We start from the raw sequence: 24,562 nt of genomic DNA on the forward strand, positions 1-24,562 counted from the left end.
GACGTCACGATTTTTGGGTTTTTCATTTCATATATATTATATATTGTGTACCAAATAGTCCAAACTAACGTTTTTATGATTTCTTCTAAGTTTCATAGGCTGCGTTTTTTATAGTTGTGATGAGATTAACAATGTGTATCTATTAGTTAGGATTAAGTAAGGATAATTTTTAGTAATGATAAATTTATTAGTTGTTTGGAAGTATTTTTTAATGTGGGGATAAAAGTGTGCTCGTATTTTTTGGGATAATTTTACCTTTGCTGGTTGCTGACCTCACCACCTTTACCCATCGGCCATCATCAAAGAACCCATGTCTATCTATGTCTTGCCCTTGCATCTTCAATCTAAGAAAATCAAAGCTTCGGGAACATTGTACGAAATCTTAGATCTGGGCCGTGACGAAGAATCCATCTCAAAACATAGGTTCTAGATCTGGTGGTGAAGAACCGGTACGTATTTTTCCTTCTCGTCGAGCATCTACGAACCAAAATATTTCTTCGTCTTTTTGTTCGAAATCTGAGATCGCGACTACACTACTACCTTTGTTCTCCCATTTTTCTCGTATATTTGAAGAAATTCGATGCATACACCGGCTCGGTTGAAGCATTAAATTTGAGAATCTAGCCTTCTGGGTTTTAAATTTGGTTATGAAAAAAAGCAAATTGATTGGCTCGGTTGAAACATCAAAGTTGAGAATCCAGTCTTCTATATTTCAAAATTGGGTTTGAAAAAGGGTAAATTGATTGGCTTGGTTGATTGAAATGGTAAAATTCAAAGCGGGACCAAAATGGAAGAGAAGAACGAGTGGCGGAGCAAAGACAGTTTACGGCAAAGGGTAGCAAGGTAAAAAAGTCTCTAGTCCATGACACTGTACACTTTGGGCTTAACAATAACACAAAGTAGGCCTTGACAGTAGTACCGTCTTTTCCAGTCGCTACAGTGCCATTGTACCGGGCCCTTGGTATAAGCGCTTTCCGTGAAAAATGCAACCAAACGTTAGATAGCAAGCTAATCCTTAGCTAATCCAGGCTATCAAACACTACCATAGTATTTTACTTATCCATGTTCTCGAGTGCAAGGATACCAAAAATATATATTTTTATGATGTATGGTGATGAGATTTTATGCATAACTAACCTAATTATTTTTGTAATGCATTGGTTACCACATGATATGTTAGAGTCATTAAAATCTGATAACCTACTTATTTGACGGTCGTCAATCGATTAAGCAGGTGAGTCTAAACTTTATTGGTGTAACTCGACTAGTTGATTACAACCCTTGGATCAATGGACTCGCATGAAATATTTACGTCTGAAAATCTTAGTTAGATGTGGTGTAATCTCAATTCAATTAGGCTAACCAAGCTTATTCGGCGAAAAAATAGTCTCTCCATATTTAAATGTGTTTAAATTATTATTATGACAGTTAATAGAGTCAAATATTTTCCGACTAATGAAAAATTAACATTGAGAATCAGAAAAACGTTTGGATCACACATATTTATTTTATGCAACTATTATGTTTATCGATAAATTTATCAAGAAAAAATGATAAAAATCCCCATGACGAGTGCCAATATTTATGTTTAAGCTAAAAAAAAATAAGATACAGAAAACTCAATCCAAATGTCTATTAAAATTTTAAGCCAATAATAAAATATTAAAGACAACAATCAAACTTAAAACAAACCGCATAACCCGAATGTGTATATGTAGTACACTTTTTGTATACGTGAGTTAATTTTGTAATTTCAAAAATAACGAGTAATTGTGTGTGTAAATTGTAACCAAATGTGCATATGTAGTATAACTCTTTGTATAATTAATAGGTATAATTATTTTATAATTTCAAAAGTAACGCGAGATAAAGTTATAATTTCAAGAATAACGTATAACTGTGTGTTTAATCGAATACATGGGTAGATCCAGAATGTTATGCTCGGGGGCTCTCCATACAAAATGACGAAAACAATCATTATATATTTGTATATAAATTTCAATGACAATAATATAATAATTTAAAACATGAATAGAATACACAAAGATAATCTTAGTATATCTATATCTATCTATACCTATTTAAAAGTGTTGAATAAAAGGTTAAAGTTTTACAATTGTGAAATAACAACTTTGTCCTTTTATTTACATCTATATCTATATCTATATCTATATCTATATATATATTTATACATATACATATATATATATATACATATACATATTTAAAAGTGTGAATAAAAGGTTAAAGTTTTACAATTGTGAAATAACAACTTTGTCCATTTATTTACACTAGAAGTAAAACCATATAAAAATATATAGGGTTATATCTATATCTATATCTATACCTATTTAAAAGTGTTAATAAAAGATAAAGTTTTACAATTGTGAAATAAGAACTTTGTCCTTTTTATTTACACTATAAGTAAAATCATATAAAAATATATAGGGTTATATCTATATCTATATCTGTATCTATATTTATATCTATTCTATACCTATTTAAAAGTGTGAATAAAAGGTCAAAATTTTACAATTGTGAAATAACAACTTTGTCCTTTTATTTACACTTCTATATCTATATCTATACCTATTTAAAAGTGTGAATAAAAGGTCAAAATTTTACAATTGTGAAATAACAACTTTGTCCTTTTATTTACACTATAACTAAAATAATATAAAAATATATAGGGTTATAAAAGTAAAAATAATATTTTATCTATATCTATACCTATTTAAAAGTATGAATAAAAGGTCAAAATTTTACAATTGTGAAATAACAATTTTGTCCTTTTATTTACACTATAAGTAAAATCATATAAAAATATATAGGGTTATAAAAGTAAAAATAATATTTTAGTTAGGGCATAAACGTAAATCAATATTTCTATTATATGTAAAATCGATTATTATGATAATGTCAAAATTAATAAAATATGTGCATATTAGATAAGGATTCAGTTTTAAAAAAAAATTAAAATATCAAAATACTTTATTTTTTATTTTCTTATAGATAAATGAATATATTTTTTCCACAAAAATTTTTAAAAATCTATATCTATACCTATACCTATTTAAAAGTGTGAATAAAAGGTCAAAATTTTACAATTGTGAAATAACAATTTTGTCCTTTTATTTACACTTCTTTTTTTTTTATAAGTAAATCTTGTAATATTATTTCAAGTAAAAACATCGTTCCGTACAAGATTTAACAGCCAAGAAGGAAAATTCCCAGGCAACCAACAGAATGGTGCAGAGAATGAACAAGCAAACTTAGAAAGCGAATGAGCAACAATATTTGCCGATCTCCTAACATGTGAGATTGAAATATTGAGCTCTAACAATAACTCTTTAACTTCCAAAACACAAAATCTTGCGTAACTCAGATCACACTTTGGCAAAGTAACTGCTTGTACCGCCAAAAGTGCATCAGAAAAGAGCAAAATATTAGAGAGCTCCAGATCCTTTACCATCTTCAATCCCTCTTTCATTGCAATCAATTCCCCTAGCATCACTGATCCTGGATGAGAAATTTGCTTACCAAATGCAGCCACCACATTACCTACATGGTTTCGCACAACACCCGCTACTCCACAACGAGAAAACTCCTCAAGAAAGCTAGCATCAACATCCAAACGGAGGCAGTCTACTGGAGGGATTTGCCACTTCTTTGGTGATGAGATCTGATCGCTTTTGATCTTGTTTGAGGAGATCAATATGGATCTGTTATACTCTTCAATAATCTTGTTTGGCTGGGGCAAAGAAAAACTCAACCCCTTAATTTCCTGACAATGAATCGCACGACATCGTTCATTCCAAATCTGCCAAGCTCTAACCATAAACTCCTCAATCAAAACATTCTCATCCATCTGTTGTAATCTGAAACATACGTCCTTGGCACCACAAAATAAATTGAGCTTTAGCCTCCTCCAAATCACATTGTTACTCCAAAAGTGTTTAATAAATCGGCATTCAAAAATTGCATGACTTGTCGTTTCCTCTTCATTTCCACACCACCGACAGAAGCCAAAAACAGGAACATGGTGTCGTCGTAAATTAGATTCAGTCGGTATAATTTCATGAAAAACTTTCCACCAAAAAACTTTGATCTTCGGAGGAATCGACAACGACCAAATAAATTTCCACCACCCTGAAATCACTCCAGAATTTGAAAGGTGATCATGTGGATTCTCATGTCCAAATCCCAGATTGTACCCACTTTTAACAGAGTAATGGCCCTTAGCGTCATATTTCCATAATCGAGCGTCGAAATGGGTATCCCTTGACAATGGGATTTGGAGTATCTCCTTAGCAAGAAATGGTACAAAAGCTCCTCGAATTGCTGAAACATTCCATGTGTTATTGTGAATTAATTGACTGACTTTGGAGCCCTCCGGTAATTGAACTCCCCAATTTTCAAGATTTTCTCCCAATGGCACTATCCATTTATCTTTGCAAATGTCTACAGAATTGCCATCTCCAATTCGCCAGCGTAAACCTTGCTCCAACAGATCCCTACTCCATCTTAACGACCTCCAAAGAAAAGAAGGATTACTTCCAAGAGTTGCATTCATGATATCTCCGTGTTTAAAATAACACGCCTTAAGAACACGAGCTACCAGAGATGATGGATTTTGGATAATCCTCCACACCTGTTTTGCTAAGAGGGCTTTATTAAAAACTTGAAGTTTTCGAAAACCCATCCCTCATTTACATTTAGGTAGACACAAAAAATCCCATGTAGTCCAATGCATTTTTCGTTTCTCCCTCTCTGACCCCCACCAAAAATCAGCGCAAGCTTTCTCAATCGAAGCGCAGGTAGCTTTCGGAATACGAAAGCAAGACATTGCATAAGTTGGTATTGCTTGCAAGATTGATTTAATTAAAACTTCTTTCCCTCCCATTGAAAAAAATTTACTTTCCCAACTAGAAATCTGCCTGACCACTTTTTCTACAAGATATTCAAATTGAGGCTTCTTAGTACGCATAGAAAACGTAGGCAGTCCTAAATACACTTCATGCCCATGCACAACCGGGATAGTAAGTTCATTTTTTATCCAATCCATCATTTCACAATCAGTATTAGGCGAGAAAGAGAGAGCGGATTTCTCGAAATTAATTACCTGCCCCGAAGCCCTTTCATAATAGCGCAAACACTCAACCACACTTCTGCAGCTTTGACTATTTGCTTTAAAAAATATTAGACTATCATCTGCAAAAAAGAGGTGAGTCAATGACGGACATGAAGATGCAATTTTCACACCCTGTAAACCTCCTTGAGACTGAAATTTGGACAGCATAGCGGAGAATCCTTGGGCACAAATGGCGAACAAAAATGGGGAAAGAGGATCACCCTGACGAATACCTCGGCCTGGTTGAAGATTACCCACCACTTGTTGATTAAGGGAGAAAGAATATTTGACACTTGAAATACACCGCATAATTTTACTAATCTACCCTTCACTAAAACCCATTTTGCGCATGATGAATTCCAGAAAACCCCACTCCACTCGATCATAAGCTTTGCTCATATCCAATTTCAAAGATGCATAACCATCCTTACCTTTTTTTCCGACTTCTCAACCAATGAATTGTTTCAAATCCCAAAATTACATTATCAGTGATAAGTCGCCCTGGGATAAAAGCACTTTGCGAATCATCAATTATATTGGTCATAATTGGCCGAAGTCGATTAATCAGCGCACGTGCCACAATTTTATAGCATACATTGCAGAGGCTAATTGGGCGATATTCCTTCAGCATTAATGGATTTTGAACTTTGGGAATGAGAGTTATAATTGTAGTATTCCAGCAATCTAACGGAGCACCTTCATTGAGAATATCAAGGGTGGCTTTTGTCACAACATCACCAATTATATGAGAATATTTCTGGTAGAAAAGAGTCGACATACCATCAGAGCTTTATCGGGACTCATATCAAACAATGCAGTTTTGATATCCACTGAGTTAAATGGTGCATCCAAAGAAATATTCATGGCAGTCGAAACAGAAGGTTCAATGCAATTAAGCACAGGCAACATCATTTCAGAAGACGGGGCTGAAGAGGTGAATAGATTGCCAAAATAATCTAGGATGATATCTGTCATACCTCTTTGGTCGGTAATAAAATTGCCCTGATGAGAGACTAATCCAGTAATTGCATTCTTTGTCTTTCTCTGTGATGCTCGACGGTGAAAAAATTTAGTGTTTTTATCCCCCATTGCCAACCAATCGGCATGATTCCGTTGTCTCCAATAAATCTCCTCTTGAATGCTCAAGTCCTCAACCTCATCCTCCAATCACGAATTCTGTCCACTTCCGCTTTCCAATGTTCTTGAGTTCTAATCATTGCTAATTGTTCTCTCTTAAATTTGATTCTCTTTGGAATAGACCGAAACCGAGTATTAGCCCATTTCTTAAGCTCTGAAGCACATTGCCTGATGTTTTCCTCTACTCCCCTGACTCCAGCATTCGAAATTTTCCAAAAAGCAGCAATAACCCTCTCACAATCTTCCTCCCTTGCCCACATAGCTTCGAACCTGCAAATATTATCGTGCATTTTGTTTTTGTCAAGGGGTGAAATAGAGTTTGACCCAAGCTGCATAAGTAATGGTCTGTGATCCGAGTGATAAAAATCCAGTGAGTAACACCGTGCCGTAGGATATAGTATCCGCCACGCAAAAGAGCTAACATATCTATCCAACTTTTCAAAAATCAATTCTTCATCCTTCCTGCGATTAACCCACGTAAACTGATCCCCATCACAGTAGTAACTTTGCAGATTACAATTATCTAACACATCTCTGAACCTCTCCATTTGAACAGCCGGTCTCTTGTTCCCACCCACTTTCTCACTATCAAAACAAATCTCATTAAAATCTCCGCCAATCAACCAAGGAGTGTTAATGAATTCATGAATCCCAGCCAATCTTTCTAAGAGGGACCAAGATTGAGATCGCAATCTAGAGTCAGGGTTACCATAGAAACCTGTAAATCTCCAAATTTTTTGAAGGTGAATCTCAATACAATCTATATGGCCTTGAGAATAAGACTTGATAGTAACCTCCAACGGCTCCTTCCACAACAAGCCAAGCCCGCCACTATAACCCCTACTACCAACTGAGAAACAACCTTTAAATCCAAGCAGAATAGCCCAGTTATTATTAACTATATCTCTCTTGCATGTTTCACATAGAAATAAGAGAGAGAGTTTCTTATCGGCAATAAGCCGCTTCAATTCACGGAATGCCCGTTGGTTTCCAAGCCCCCGAACATTCCATACAATGCAACTCATAGCGATCGGCGGGGTTGCACCGCAACCACCGCCGTTGAGATTAGAGAATCAGCAACTTCATTTGCCACAGCTAACTTTTTACCCAAACGATCACTCTCCTGGAACAATTCCTCAATATCCTCAATTGCATCTCTTTTCTGTCCCATCTTTTTCTTGTTAGGTGATAACCTCGAATCCTTTTTGTTAGCTGGAACTCTTGTTCTTCTGGTCCATGTCGATGAATTATGTATCAGCAACTGCTCTCCTTCATCCATACTGATAGACATGATTTCCCCATCCTCCATGTTCAAATTTACATCTTGAGGATCTCCCCTTTGACTACTCTCCAGTGGCTTCGCCTCCACTGCAGATTCAGCAATAATAATTCCTGTGTTAGCCTGAAATGAATCCCCTTCTTGAACCTCAGACCCAATTGCAACCTCCCTATCCGGTAATTCTCCCCGACCAGGAAGATCTGGAGATAGAGGTTTACCCCGAGCTCGGATTCCACATGGTTGCGCCCTCAACCAGGCGCCATATTCCATCTTCTGATCTGCCTTTAGAGATTTAGTACACGTCCTGAAGGAGTGCCCAAGAATTCCACATTGATAGCAAAAGTCAGGAAGACGCTCGTAAGTTAGAATAATGATAATATCTTCCCTTGCGTCCATACCAACTCGCACATATTTTTTCAAAGGTTTGGAAATATTTATTCGGACTTTAATTCTTACAGCTCGTCCCAGAAAAGTACCATTATCTCCTTCATCCACTTCCTCTACGTCACCAATTTGTGATCCAATTTTCGCCAGAATTGTTTTACTCAAGAAAACAAGTAAAAATAATATTTTAGTTAGGGCATAAACGTAAATCAATATTTCTATTATATGTAAAATCGATTATTATGATAAGGTCAAAATTGATAAAATATGTTCATATTAGATAAGGATTCAGTTTTCAAAAAAAAATTGAAATATCAAAATATTTTATTTTTTATTTTCTTATAGATAAGTGAATATATTTTTTCCACAAAATTTTTTTAAAAAATTCCACAAAAATCTTAATTAAATATTATTCGATCAGTTTGTTAGAAGATTAAAACATCAAATACTTGATTTTTATTTGTTTGTAGAGTGAATAAACATATATTTTTTAAAAAAAATCTTATATATTTTAATTTGTCCTATTGAGGTAAATAATTATATCATGAGTTCATATTTAAATATAAAAAAAATTAGATTTGTAAAATTTATTATTATTATTATTATGATTATATATATATATATACGTTAATTAAATTACACACTCATGTTGAAATAAATCAATTCAAGTAGAGTCAAGTTTTAATCTAAAATAATAAATAAAAAATACACCAACACACACATGTCATATATATAAAAGTTGAAATTAACAAAATTTAATTAAATTTCCTCCTCATAAAAGCTAAAATCATTAAAAAAAATTATGAGATAATCTTGCAATTAATGAAGAAATATTAGATACACCAAAAATAGATAATAATATGCATTTAATCTTAAAATATAAAAAAATGTCTAAATAAAAAATGAAATGTAAACGTTTGTAATTAATTACATTTAAAATTCAATCAAAATTTCAGCAACGAAAACATTATAAGCAAAAGGAGATAATTAGATTTTAAAAATCAATAAATTAGAAAGAAACGAGGATGTCAAACAATTACATCAATTATTAACGATATTGACATACAAGAAATAAAAGACGATACATACCAGAATATAGTTGGGAACGATAAAATTATTGTTATTCTTGTAACTAAAAATTTTTAGTAATAAAAAAAGTATATCCAACGAAAAAATAAAATAATAATGATAGCAAAATGTAAATGATTGATGGAGAAAGACATCATCACAAAAATTCTATTAAGATTATGTGTATATTGATTTTTTCATAGAGAAGTAAAAAACAGATGGTAAATGGGAAAAAATGAAAGAGAAAAATTCAAAATATAAAAGAAAAAAATAATTGCGCAATAATTTTAATTAAGGTTTAGAATGCATTATCTATATTACATTTATTTTCCATAAATCAATAGCCACAAAGTAAATAATCAACACATAAGAAAATAAATTACAAAATAAATATTTAATTTAATTAACTTATCTCACTTATTAACAAATACGAAATAAATAATATTGCTTGAGAGCATACATACATGAGTTAAAAAATAAGACGAATTCATGATACGAAACAAATCATAATTTCTCAAGATTAATCAATAAGCAATAGAAAACATTAGTTGTAATAATTGCATAGGTTTCAATATCAATATATTTATAATCTTACATGAGTTATTAAAAACTTATTATTCTAAATTGTTAATGTAGATATAAAATAATGATGACCATAAATAATAAAATTATTGAAACTCGGGAGTTACGTTGTTCGAAAATATTGCTACGGATATTTTGAACCATAGCCTATGAACATTTTTTAAAAAATGAATAGACTACATTTATTTTGTTCTATAGTCTAAAAGTATTTTTCAATAAAAAAACTGTTATTGGGTACCGTAGTCTATGAGTCTTTTTTATTTTTTTATAAGGTTGCTCATTTTGTACCATAATATTGAGCTTTTTTTAGCGGCCTTCGAATTTCTGTTATTGGAAATCACAGCGCATGCCCTAATCGCATTCATCGTCTTCTTTCTCCCTTTTGCGCTAAGTTTCTCCCCCTTCGTTATAATCGATTCTAAGCATTAATTGGGTCGAGCTTTTCGATTCTAATTTTTTGCTACTGTTTTTACGTTAGGGCCGAGCTTCGCCATTTGGAAATCCCATTGAAGTGGAGACGAGTGCAGAAAAACCAACAACTCAAAGCATTCCTTCAACCTTTGGAATCAGTAAGTATATATTCGTGGATTTTGGTCTCCGTAGAGGATCATCTTTTCTGGATTTCTTGAACTTAGTATTTTTAAGCTGATAATTCTGAACTCTGGCTGCACCAATGTTGTTCATGCTTGGTGACACTTGCACCTTAGTATTTGGATGGGTAGCTTTCTGATATTTTTGTAATCTAGCAAAATGCATAGTTGATAGCAAGGAAAACGTAAAGAGGGGTGAACAAGAAACAGTCTGTGGCGTCCCGAAACGCCACCAGACCGGAAAAAACCAGAGGACATATTCCTATTTTTTTGGTGTGGGGTGTTTGTCGATGATGACTTCCGTAGGATTGTACTGATTGCGGAGATGACCGCTATATTTTTGCTAAATTTTATCGGTCTGAGGCTCCTATTTTTTTTATTCAGCATTTTGTGTTTTACATTATTTCTTATTTCGTAATTCCTACTATTTTGAGAGAAAGTAACTTCATGAGAAATGTTTTGTTCCGATGCTTTTTGTTTGGGGGAAACCCTCCTCCAAACTACCTCTGATTCATATTTGAAAAAATTGTCTGCGTTTGTGGGTTTCAAAAGTTGCTTTTCGAATCTATGGCCATGGGTTTGTACAATATCCTTTACTCGAAAATTTTTGTAGCGATGTCCTTATTTTCTTAGTTTTTTCCCCTCCTATTACATCCTGTTTGCGGATAACAATTAGAATTTTTTGTTTGGGACTGAGTGGAAGCTGTTTTCTTTACTCTTCGTGTGTATTTCAGCATTGTTTCTCCTGACATTTTATCTCCTTTTGTGTCCTAGTCCAACATTCCAGAGGTTTGCTGTAAGGACGTCAAAGACGATGGGGAACTATCTAATATTGGTATCCATATATTTCATGTGCATTTTGTTTTGGTTTTAGACTTTGGATGCCCTTGTACTAAAATATATGACCTGGTTCACATTATAGCACTTGTACTAAAAACCAAATGGGTGCACATTCTAGCCTGATTCTCTCTGTAATCTCTCTGTAGCCACTCAAAACAGAGGACATATTCCCACTTTTGTTGGTGTGCAAAGACCAAAGTGAGTGTGCTTTTATGCTACATGGCCGATCTCCTCTTTCGTTTTATGTCTTGTTGTTTCCAGCGAATGATGGATGAGCTCTAAACGAATGCTGGGAATTTAATGAAAGCTTTGTTTCTATTTTCTGTGGGTGAAATTTATCAAGAACCCATTTTGCCAGGCTTTTACCATTGAATAACAATGAGATCTTGTTACCTTTCTTAGGTTATCCAAGCAGATGAGGAAAACAGGAAATTAATATTCTTGGAAAAAATCCTGCACCACACCATCACACAGGTACATCTCTTTGTCAAATTTCACATCATCCAAATAGTTAAATGGACCTGCTGTCTTATATAAAATTAGAGAAAACGTACAGAATTAAATTGAATCACCCAATAACATATATAGGTATAATGTTGAATCAGCAAATAATATATATGGCTACGACTTTGAATCACATTATCACGGATATCAATATTGAAGTCTCATATAAATTTGTTTTGTATTTTGCATTCCCCCCTTTTCTTGATTCACATGCAATGCAAACTGGTTGCTGATTTTGTATCTATTTTTCCACCTATAGAAGAATTTTAACTTTGGAAATGAAGAGAAATAAATAGAGGTAATCGATTTCCCAATAAATATTCATTTCATATAGTATCTGATTTTTTTCAAAAACATAAAATTTAAACTTTGGAAATGAAGAGAAAAGATTGCTGCCCTTCAATTTAGCGCCTCTGCGCAAAGAGGCAGGAACTTTTAGTAGCTGCGCTATACTCCACCGCAGCTGCGCTAGTCTGGGCCATTTTTTTTATAAAAAAAATGGGTTGTTGCTGCTTCGTTTAAATACCGTATTTATTTAATTATGGTATTTTAGTAGACGAGCCCTGGGGTCCCACAATAGCTTTACTTCAGGCTTGCATTTTTATATTCAATATTGTGTGTTATTTTATGTTGCTACTTTACAAGATTCCATGCTCGAGATAACTATTAAATTTTATTTGCTGTAAAATTCCACAACATATAATCATGGAAATTATGCTCAATAATTACTACTCTCAACTTTTCCCACCACCACCAGTTTTTTGCATACATATAATAATAATAATTCGTTTCAAATTTTCAAATTTCAAGATGATTAAATGTTGGCCATGCTGTCTAAAAGTTATGGTACGTTATCCCAATTTCAAATCCAAAAAATCTAGTAGAAGAATATGCTTAATAAAGCCAATTCGCTAATTCTTGCTTGACTTCACTGTTCCTTGAATATTTTATTTGCTTGTATCATATGGGACAAATATTTTTTGTTATGGTGAATTTATTTCTGTCTAATAACTGACAATACTGGGGCTTAATGACACAAGGAGAATGATTCTAATATTCATTGTTCATATAGGTCTAAAACCCAAGTGATTAAACCGATGTCTTTCGCGGTCTCGAAAGTTTCACAACCAGCTGTTCACTCTGCACAACTATTCAAGAACCATTTTTTAAGGACACCCTTTGATGCAATGATGCCTCTACATTTTTTATACCATAGAGACTTGTGAGCTTTGGTGAGTCAACAACTAAAAGAAACCTTCTAATTAAATTGATTATGATTGTTGTGTTATTATTTTGTACTTGGGATTGTGTGGAGATCTTTTTGTATGACCTACAATTTTTTGAAGGTAGGTGTTGACTGATTTTTTGCTGATTGGTTATACAAAAAATGGGCAAAGAATGGATGTCAAAGAATAGATTATCACCTGAATATGATATTGGAGTAGAAGTCTTTCTTGAAATTTGCATTGAATAACACTGATGATCATGATGCAATCCCTTGCCCATGTGCAAGATCTGCTAATATAAAAAAGAAAAATGTTCAAAATATAAGAGCACATTTGTATAGTAATGGGATCTATTTGACATATCACACTTGGATATGGCATGGAAAAAGTTGTACGAGTAAGAACTCAATGAATTATAACGATCGATCAGGGCAAGGTGTTCACAAAGCTTTTGCCGAGGAACCGGTAGATATGTTACAGGGTGTATATGATAGTTATGCTGAGAATCCAGACCAATTCACTGAGTTACTAGAAGATGCTGAGAAACTTTTATATCCTGGATGTACTAAATTCACAAAATTATCTGAAATTGTGAAATTATTTAACTTGAAGGAAAAATATAGTTGAAGTGATAAAGTTTCAGTGATCTACTTATTCTCTTTGGAGAAATGCTTTCAAATAAAAACGAATTGCCTTTGTCTTTGTACGATGCAAAGAAAAGCTTACGTGCATTAGGAATGAATTATGTCAGAATTCATGTTTGCCTTAATGATTGTATCTTATATCGAAGGAGTACGAAGATTTTGCCAATTGCCCTACTTGTGGAACGTCAAGGTGGAAGGTGGGCAACAATTCTAAAGTAAAAGGAGTTCCGAAAAAGGTCTTATGGTATTTCCCACACATTCCAAGATTTCAAATAATGTTTCGGAATAAGATGATATCCAAGGAGTTAACTTGGCACTCTGATAAAATAATTTGTGATGGATACTTACAGCATCCAGGTAATGCACCTTCTCGGAAATTAATTGATCACAAGTGGCCAGATTTTGCATCTGAATGAAGAAATCTTAGATTGGCTATATCAGCATACGGGGTCAATCCTCACAGTTTGATGAGTTCTGCATATAGCTGTTGGCCAGTTTTAATGATCACATACAATCTTCCACCATGGTTGTGTATGAAGAGAAAATTTGTGATGCTTACTTTGTTGATATCTGGTCCTAGACAACCAGGTAAATGATATTGATGTGTACTTAGCACCTTTGATTGATGACCTAAAATGCTTATGGGATACAGGTGTTGAAGCATATGATGTATATCGAGAAGAAAGTTTCTCTCTTAAAGTTTTCTTACTATGGACAATCAATGATTTTCCAGCATATGAAAACATGACAGGATGTGTAGTGAAAGAATATCATGCATGTCCTATTTGTGCAGAAAAGACATACTCAACAAGTTTGAAGCATAGTAGAAAAATGTCATATACAGGTCATCGAAAGTTTTTACCTTTAATTCCTCCTTATCGAAGACAAAAGAAGACATTTAATGGGAATCAAAAGTTTAACCCCACACCAAATCCATTGAGTGGCCATGAAGTATTGGAAAGAGTTGAAAGAATTAATTATCGACCGGGAAAACTGGCCAAGAAGCTTCAGTCAAATGCAGATGATGAAAAACCATGCTGGAAAAAGAAATCAATATTCTTTGAACTTCAGTAATGCAAACATTTTCATGTTCGCCATGTTCTTGATGTGATGCACACTGAAAAAAATGTTGGTGAAAGTCTCATTGGCACATTACTTGACATTCCGGGAAAAACAAAGGATGGATTAGCTTCAAAATTAGACCTTTTGGAAATGAATGTAAGGAATGAATTGGCACCAGTGGTTGGGAGAAAAGAACGTTTTTGCCAGCAACATGCTACACACACACTAAGGATGAGAAAAAAAAAGTTTTTGCAATTATCTGGCAGGAATAAAGGTCCCAGCAGGTTACTCATCAAATTTGAAAAATCTTGTGTCAATAAAGGACTTGAAACTGGTTGGCCTTAAGTCACACGACTATCACATTTTAATGCAACAAATGTTTCCCGTGGCCATTCGCGACATTTTGCCAAAACATGTCAGAGATGTTGTGATTCGATTGTGTTTCTTCTTCAAGTTGTTATATAATAAAGTGATAGATGTCCCGAAGTTAGATGAACTGCAAAAAGAAATTGTGATGATATTGTGTTTTCTTGAAAAATATTTCCCCCCTTCATTTTTTGATATAATGATCCACTTAACTGTTCATCTTATACGGAAGGTCAAATTGTGTGAACCGGTTTTGTATAGGCACATGTCTCATTTGAAAGAAACATGAAGATTTTGAAAGGTTGTGTGCGCAATCGTAACCGGCCTGAAGGGTGCATGACTGAAAGTTATATTGCTGAAGAGGCTATCGAATTTTGCTCAGACTACCTATCTAATGTCCATTAAATAGGGATACCATCAAGGCATTGCGAAGTAGAACTTAATAAGCCCTTATCGGGAGTAGTAGTCCACTACACAAGTGATGATCATTTGCAGCAAAAACATCGTTACATATTGGAAAATAATGTTGAGATTGATCCTTATATCGAGTAAGATCTCCAACTTATGCCTTTATGCATTTTGATTACATTCTATTTCATTTACTAGGAATAATTTCATTAGGAAACACATGGTGGAGTTGACTACAAGATTTCCGCATAAATCTAGGTCGAAGAAGTGGTTACAAAATGAGCATAACCAAACTTTTATCAACTGGTTGCGTGATAGCGTAAGTTCTATAAGTATTACATATTTACATACTTGCAAAACTTGATGAATTACGGGTACTTGACCATTCCACACATAAAATATCAGAAAGATTGAAATGGATAGCACGTGGTCCTAGCACACAAGTGTTAAAGTATTCTAGTTACTTGATTGATGGGATCACTTATGCTACAAAAGAGCGTGGCGATATACGAGTTTCTCAAAACTCTGGAGTAAGCTTAGTTGCAAAGACAATGCAAGTTGCAAGTGCAAAGGAAAAAAATTCATTTGTGTCAGATATGGTTATGGAGTTATTGAAGAAATATGGGAACTTGATTATCACCAATTTCAAATTCCAATGTTTAAATGTAATTGGGTGGAGAATAATAATGGTATCAAAGTATATGATCTTGGTTTAACGTTGGTGAATCTCAATAGAATTGGTTTCAAATCTGATTCTTTCATATTCGGCAGTCAAGCAAAGCAAGTATTTTACGTTGAAGATTATGTAGTTCCTGCATGGAGTGTTGTACTTGCAACTCATAGCATGGAGTCCTTTGAAGACTTAAATGATGATGAAATCGAAGAGACTGGACTCCCAACCAATTTTTTAGCAAAGATCCTATGGATGTTGGTTTAGTAGATGACAAGAAAGTGTAATGCATTCGTGAAGATTGTGATGGAACTTGGGTTGACAATGTTTAACCAAAAATATATTTTTTCTTTTGAGGAAATGTTTATAGACATACCATATTGATATGTTATCTCGGATTTGAATATGAGTTTATTCCCACTATTGTACATCATTTTGAATTTTTCAGTCACAATATGATATTTTTATTGCATCTTTCTTTCTATTTGTTGTATATTTCTCCATGTATTGATGTGTTAACTAATTTTTTTGATCAACATATTAAATCTCTACTCAATGGCCTCCAATATGAAGCTTAAAATAGGGAATAAAGATGATGTGACAATTGACTCAAACAAAATTAGTTTACGGCATCCCACAATGAGTAGGAAGGGTAAAGAAAAATCTGGACATGCTGTCAGTGAGAAGAATTTGGAGGAAAATACAATGTTGGAATCTACTGATGATACTGAAAGAACAAGAACTTCTAGAGGCCGTACACATCTGAATAAGCTTGCTAGGAGAAGGGTTCAAGGAATTCGAAAGATGGTAAGATTAAATAAACTTGGACAGTCAGTAGAAGATGTTGCTGCTGAAATGCAAAGTTATATTGGAGTGCTAGCTCGAGAAAATGTTAAGATAATTTACAAGACGTGGAAGCAAGTTTCAAGTGCATTCAAAGAATTGATTTGGGAATCCGTTAATGTACGTGAATTAGTTTGTTTTTTTCATGATTTTAATATTCTTATTGTTATAAAATTTTGAATTATATATTTCAACAGTTGTCGTATGATGTTGACCAAAACTGGAAGAAGGGATGTTTGAGTTCGACGAATATTAAATGACGTCAGTTTAAAAATCATCTCACTCATACTTTCATTTTGAGCAAGCTTGATGAATCGGAGAAATTGAATGAACCACCGGTTGGATATGGTATTGCACAAGATGACTGGAGTTCTTTTGTCATTAGTCGCATGTTCGATAACTTCGTTGTAAGTTTTTTTTAACTAGTAAAGTAAGTTGATAATTTGTTATTTTTTGGAATAAATAAAATTTAAATGTTGAATGTTTTACTTGAACAGAAATTGAGTGAGAAACAAAAATAAATAATTAAACAGAACTTGTACCCCCACCGCATGCAACCCACTGCCAGGAGTGGAGAGACCATGAGTATGGTTGGGCCGCTCAGAGCTGAGACAAGCAGAGGGTGAGGGCCCAGTCCATTACATAAAAGGGCGCCCTTTTATGTAATGGACTGGGCCCTCACCCTCTGCTTGTCTCAGCTCTGGGCGGCCTAGCCATACTTCATGATCTTCTCCCACCTGGATGAGGAGTTTTTGCCCTCCTCAGGATTCGAACTTGGACCACCAGACATATATCAAAGTTCAACTCAATCCTGGTACCACTTGAGCTATTACATACATGCTTTCTATGTTTTGGACTCCACTGATCGAAAGCTCCGATATACACTTTGGAAGCTCTGATCCTCACTTTGGATGTTTTGATCTCTTACATATTTGTACACTCTTGACACATCAAATTTTCACGGTCTAACTCTGATCGGAACATTCGATCTAACGTTTGGACGTTTCGATCGTACCATCTAATTCCTTAAATGAATTTCTTAAAGTTCGTAAAAATGAAAACTTTTATTCCAATGAATTTTGCGCCGAGAAAACGATAATAAAACTTCACATCAAAAAATGTTTTGTCAAGGAACATAACAATAAAAAATTTTTCTCAACCAACACAATTCTAATGATGCAAAAAACATGGGAGTTCATCTGACAGCACGCTTGTGCATCTTTCCTCGTCGAACTGATTACTCTGCTTCCTGTCCGTCCACATAATCATCAATGACTTTGTTCTCATCATCATCTTCTGTACCATTCAAGCATAGTGAGTCTAAAGACTCAACACAAACAAACATAACTTAAAGATAATAAAACATAACGTGACTAACATATATAACGTGTCATGCATGTAGTAACCCTGTTCCATTTTACAAGATTGAGTGATTTAAATATGTTTAAAATAGTTAATACATGATCAATGAAATTACAAAAGAGATATTGGAGTTAAAAATCGGATTCAAAACGCTCGAAATAGTCCAGAAGGGTCCAAGTGATCGGCTAGATTGGATGATCCAAACCCTAGATTGGACCATCCGAACCAGGACAGTTCGGAAGGAAGAATTGGGGTTCGGAAGGAGAGAGAGATCAGGCGATTCAATCAGGAGATCGGACGGTTTGAACTCACTTGGGACAAGTGTCCAAAGCAGGTCAGGTAGATGATGTCATGGCTGACGTGACTGGACAAGATCGGACAATCCGAAGAGTATGATCGGACCGTCCGATCTATCACCAAGACATTACTACAATGATAACTGTTGTTGTACGCAAACTCAATCAATGGTAACTAATCTTGCCAAACTGGACCAACATCCATAGAACAAGCTTGTAGCATATCCCCAAAATACATGTATTATGTTCTGACTGGTCGTCATTCTCCAAATGATAAACTATACTCACATTGAGAATAGTCCCTCAGACATGCTGGAAACTCCCCTAGAATCTAGAAGTAAACCTAGGATCTTGATCGTTCACTATGCTCACAGGCACTCCGTGCAATCATACAATCTACTGGATGTACAAGCGAACCATCCTTTCAAAACTATAGTCTCGGTTATAAGGAATGAAATGTGCATGATTTTGTCCACCACAACCCAGATAACATCATAGTTCCTCGAAAATACCGACAAATGGGTCATAAAATTCATCGTGATAAAATCTCATTTCCACTCAGGAATAGATAAACTGTGAAGTAATCCTCCAGGTCGTCGGTGCTATGTCTTGATCTGTTGACACACCAAACATCTGGAAACATACTGATACACGCTGCGCTTCATTCATTTCCACCAGAATCGAGTACTTAAATCTTTGTACATCAAAATAATTTTTTCGTACTACTGACTAACATTTTGTCATAACTCATGTGACAATGTCGTTGTCCACAATTTCCGATTTCTTGAACCTTTAAGGTTCTTACCCTGGAAATACCCATGTTTATTCTGTCGACTCAAAAGTCGATTATTACAATCCCTGGTACTAATAATTTGAATCGAATAATGACATAGATCTCATAACTTGAGATAACACCTGGAAATGATGATACTGATTATCCCACCACAGATAAGAATAATAATAATTCCTTGCTCAATTCTGACTTGCACTACTAGATGAACAAAACCGTTTCGTCCTTCCCTTGTAAAGTCCTCAAATCAATACAATCTAGCTAGCCCCTAACTCAATCCTATCAAATCAGACACATCAATGGCCTAGCGCATCTAAAAGACATCCTGGAAAAATCAGTGACAAAAATCCCGCTAGACCTGATAACAATAGATCTCAGCTGCTGTCCTTTTTTCACGTCTAAACACTTGATGCTATCATGTTAGTACCCATTGTAAATCAAACACTTCCTAGATCAAAATCTGATGAATATTTTCCACGAATACTGTAGAAACATACCTGCGTATTGTACTCATCCTATCAATTTTTTTCCCACCAATTAACAATCGCTCAGTTCATTCTCTGAAACTGAATTAACAGGTTCTAATCACCAATCATGGTTCAATCCAAAATGTTCTTTTTACAAAAAAAAAAAAAAAAAAATTCAACTCCCCCATGAATGGGTTACAACATCTGTACCTGCTACAAATAATTTAGTTGTAACTTCTTATCAATCCTTCTTAACCATAAGAAAACCCAAAAGATGAACTTATCACATTTCTGAAATTTCTCAAACACTGAGAAATTCTGAATATATCTCACTCACCATGTTCTTAAACATACAAGCTTACAGAACTTTCTCCGGTACTTTCTAGTCCAAAATATCTCAAATCAATACTGATTAGATTTTAACAATCTCACTTGATCCACTGCAGCTCACACTCAGCCCAAAAAGGACCAATCATTTAAGTCTATCATTCCCAAATTCTCGATACACTAGAACATCACACTGTTGATTAACAACTATGATCTCTGTGATTCAGTTCAACGAGAACTGTCTAAATCCAAAACACTTGGAATAGCAGAATTCCCACGAGTTTCACTATCCTTATTTCTGACGGTACAATTGATAATCAAAGTAATCACTGTCACAAATCCTACACCAATCTGGATTTTACCATCAAACTGTTCCTGTCCCAATCATAGACATTATTATTACTAATCTTCAGGCTAATTCTAATTCAATGATCATTATCTTTCCTGTACAACCTTTGTTACCATGAAATCTCATTTCATATATCTGACGTAGTCAGACAATAATCCAATGATCATTGATAACTTACATGGCTCGATCAACAACCTTGATCTCGTTGCCATAAATCCGCTAATTCCTAACACTAGTAATTACAAAATTCATACTGAACTCATCATTTCTATCTCTGTCAGAGTCAGACGATAGCTAAGGGTAGTTACTGGCACCAATTACATACCAATCCGGACCTACTGCCACTACTTATGTCCATACAAGAGGAACACCAAAACGAACAAGGTCCAAGGTAGGTTTTTCCCAAATCCGATATCCTGAATCTTCCTTATCCCAAATGAATGACACACTGCATCTCTGACGAATTCAAACGATACTCTGAATAATCACTGGTAGAAATATGTCTAGTAAAATCACAATATTGCAAACAAACCTATCTGCTCAGAATGATCACTCGTCAAGGAAAATTATTTCCAAGACTAATTCTGACAGCAGAAATTCAAAATTTGTATCTTTGACGAAGTCATACGATAATTAATTTCCTTGGATACTAAATCTCAGTATCAACTAAATCTTCACGAGAGAATTCAAATAACTATACCCCTATATGACTGTTGCAACACACTAGACTGAGGTAGCCTCCCCCTGAATAACCATCTGAAGCAAGAGAAGCTCCCAGACATCCTCTGAAGTACGAAAGGTTTCCAGAGTAATACAAGCATGGGGTCACAATTCCTCTCCATCTAGTCATATATATCCACATATTCCACAGTACTCGGTATAACTCATTACTGTGCCCTTGATGAAAACACATCATCCATGACAAACACTGTATCTCGATAAAATATTCTAGGGAATACATCTAGAACTATTCAACTGAAAACATGCATAAGTAAATCCCAATTATACACATGTTTAAACAATATACTGAAATCGACTATCTGATTCCATTAATCACTAAAATATAATCAAGATAATTCCAAAGATTAGAATTACAAAACGTGAACCACTAATCTCAAGTTTTATACAATCTCATGTAATAAAAAATTTATCCAAAATATTAAACTGAAAAGATGTACAATACAACAATAACGGTTACATCAAATATTTGAAATCTTTAATACATCTGATTCAAATGCTTACAATTGAAATACTGTTTACAACAAAACTTAATACAATATTTAAATCTTTGTAAAATTATTTCATTCCGTCTACTGATCTTGAACGTAAAATTTCTGTCTACCACATGAAAGCATCAATGCAAGCACATCAACATACTTCTTCTTCAAAATACCTAATCCTACTAGAGATGCCCAAAGCTTCATGAAGCACTTTCTTGGCAAGATATTTAGAGGTATCTATGGATCACAAGGAATTTAGACGATCACGTCTTCCCAATTTCCAATAAATCCCTAGAAGTATCTAAAGTGATAATCCAGATCATCTTCCAGCTCCATCTTGCTGGGATCCTCATAAAGCAAGTCTCTGATTCCAATCTTGGCAATTACGATCTTGGAAAAGCCTAAGTATCTTGCTATTCCAATTCATGTCACTCCTATCGTCATCAAATCCAATCCGTAATCCTACAAAGGATAACCCAAATGTTAATACTATGTCCCAATGAATCTTATTGCATGATCTGATACCATAAATATTGAAACATCTACTACTAATAAATGCGAAAAAACTTTATTTTTTTTTAAAAAAAATATACTATACATATATGCCCATACATATATGTATAAACATTAAAAATAATACTAACAAATAAATTCTTTTAATGATAACTTAAATAAATAAAAATCTTGAAACACGCAATATTAATAAAAATCCGTAACCCAAAAATTCAAACTCATGCATGCGAAAATAAACATAAATAAAACTTTGAAATATGTTTTAAAAACCCTAATAAAGTATCTCAATATAATAATAACTCTTCCATGCGACGGTCACGAGGCCACTGCCATGCTTGCTCATACATCCTCGCCACCGGTAGGAGCTACAAATGAATTATCGTACTCACCTGCACCATATAAGCATAGTGAGCCTAGAGGCTCAACATGTCTAAACCTTTGTAACAATGGTTAAAATAATGCATCACATAATCATACTAATACATATAATCATCATGAATATGCATGCATGCTCGTAAAATAATGCACCATGAATTCTTGCTAGCCATAATTATGATCATCATACATACATCATAACTAATCATACATAGCATAAATTGAGCATGTCATAATCATAAAAACTGTGTAGGTCATATCCATGAGTGTGGCTCGTAATCATGAGCGACTGATCAGTTTAAGAACCATCGTACGTGGCGGTGGATAAATCCACCTCTATGCTGGTAGTAAACTACCTCTGTGCCAGTGATAAAACCACTTCTATGCCGGTAGTAGAACTACCTCTGTGCCGGTGGTAAACCACCTCTGTGCTGCCACATCACTTCAATTTCCATAAAAATATTTCTCATGCTCAATTCTTAATCATAAACACATCATAAAATATTTCATGTATGCATGCACTTAAAATATGTCCGTAATATATATTTAATTAATTTTCATAATAAATATACTTATACTTAAAATATAAACTGCATGCATAAAATAATTAAATATATATTTCGGACTTAGTTATTTTTTCATGGGTTGGTCCAGACTGCTGGTCACTCACTTTAAGCCCATTAAATTTAAATTAAAGCTCAATAATCATATCTTAGCCCAAATAACTCGATTAACTTAACTGGGCCTAAATAAAAATATTTAAGCCCATTAACTTAATTAAACCCAATAAAATTTCAGACTGGCCCAAAAATCCACTGACTGGCCCAAAAATATTCATGGGCTCTCAAGCCCATAAAAATCATTGGGCTAACTTAAATAAATGATTTAAGGCCCAAATAAAATTATTTGGAGGCCCAAAAAATTTTCTAACTAATTTTAAAGCCCAAAAATCAATTAAAACATTAATTACTTAAAAATTAAAATACCCGAACCCAGCCCACCTAACCCGGACCCGGATCCAACTGACCCGACCCACTACACTACTTACCCGACCCAGGCCCCAACCCGACCCGGGAAACAACCAAAACCCATAACCCGATTCCCCCTTTCTTTCCCTCGGCTCGGCCGTGAGCAGCAGGCTTTACAGCCTGGTTCCGGACATCTTCGGCTACCCAATGGCCGGAGATCCACCATCACTGGCTAGAACACTTCGAGACCTTTCCAAAAATCTAAGAACCAACCCAAACCATGCACCGTAGGTGGAGAACGAACCCAAACACCAAGCATCATCTGTACTCGCGCGCGCAGGTGAGCGACTCGGCCAAAACCAATCGTTCTCCCTACTCCGACCATATTTTTCCCTCAAACCACTTCTCGCTTATAGCCAACATCTAGAGGTTTCTATCAAGACAAAATTCAGCCCAAACCATGGCCTGAGTAGCCCAGACGAAGCCTCGCATTAAGGCTGATCCCAGCTCGCGCTCAGACAGGAGCAGCGACTGTATTTTTTATCGTTCCGCTTTCTCCGACCACCAATGACCATGAGACCACTTGCAAAAACTTAGCCAACATCTAAGGGGTTCCAATGAAACCAATATTACATCAAACCATAGCCTGAGGAAGGAGAACAAGCCTCTCTTCCACAGAATCCTTGAACTGCGCGATCTGATGCAATATAAAGTAAAACTCACGTTTTCAGCTTGTTCCACCTTAAACTTCTAACCCAGATCGATCCTAAGGACACTAATACACGTCTATAATCATCCGCCAGCAGCCGGATCCATTCCCTTTTCATAAAAACGTGGCCATGCATATGAAAATCAAGCAAACAAGATAGTTATACGGGTTCTAGCCATAAATCTTCATGAACTAAAAAAAAACAGAAACACAACCATGTGATCGGACATAAACAGGTTATATAGCTTATATGGTGTTAAAGGAAGGAATTAAACATGCCTTGATGATTTATTTGAAGCTAAACGTGCGTGTATGGGTTTCGGGGCGACGAACTCCAACTTTTCTGAGGAAATCGGCTATGGAGGATGTTGGGAGGTGGCTGATCGTGAAGAGAGAATGGAGAGGAGGATGGAGTCGGCTGAATGGAGTTTAGGGTAAAGTAGGATAGGTTT

The 24,562-nt window shown here is 34.8% G+C and overlaps 1 protein-coding gene and 1 long non-coding RNA gene across 10 annotated transcripts; one reads left to right on the forward strand and one right to left on the reverse strand.

Moving 5' to 3' along the window:
• Positions 1-6,273: 6,273 nt before the first annotated feature.
• Positions 6,274-7,293, reverse strand: LOC140888500 (uncharacterized). Its single transcript, XM_073296189.1, has one exon. The coding sequence runs from the start codon at positions 7,291-7,293 to the stop codon at positions 6,274-6,276; it is 1,020 nt and encodes a 339-aa protein (XP_073152290.1).
• Positions 7,294-9,888: 2,595 nt separating this feature from the next.
• LOC140890739 (uncharacterized) lies at positions 9,889-24,536 on the forward strand. Of its 9 annotated transcripts, XR_012152266.1 has the most exons (7): positions 9,889-10,150; positions 10,946-11,006; positions 11,414-11,485; positions 12,588-12,747; positions 16,465-16,854; positions 16,932-17,141; positions 24,409-24,534. It is a non-coding gene; the product is annotated as an uncharacterized lncRNA (long non-coding RNA). The 9 variants fall into 9 exon arrangements; XR_012152265.1 differs by having other exon boundaries at positions 16,465-17,141; positions 24,409-24,536; XR_012152261.1 differs by lacking the exons at positions 16,465-16,854; positions 16,932-17,141; positions 24,409-24,534 and adding exons at positions 11,158-11,209; positions 13,532-16,458.
• Positions 24,537-24,562: the final 26 nt, after the last annotated feature.

Source organism: Henckelia pumila, chromosome 3 (genome assembly GCF_033568475.1).
Source record: "Henckelia pumila isolate YLH828 chromosome 3, ASM3356847v2, whole genome shotgun sequence".
Classification (NCBI taxonomy): Eukaryota; Viridiplantae; Streptophyta; class Magnoliopsida; order Lamiales; family Gesneriaceae; genus Henckelia; species Henckelia pumila.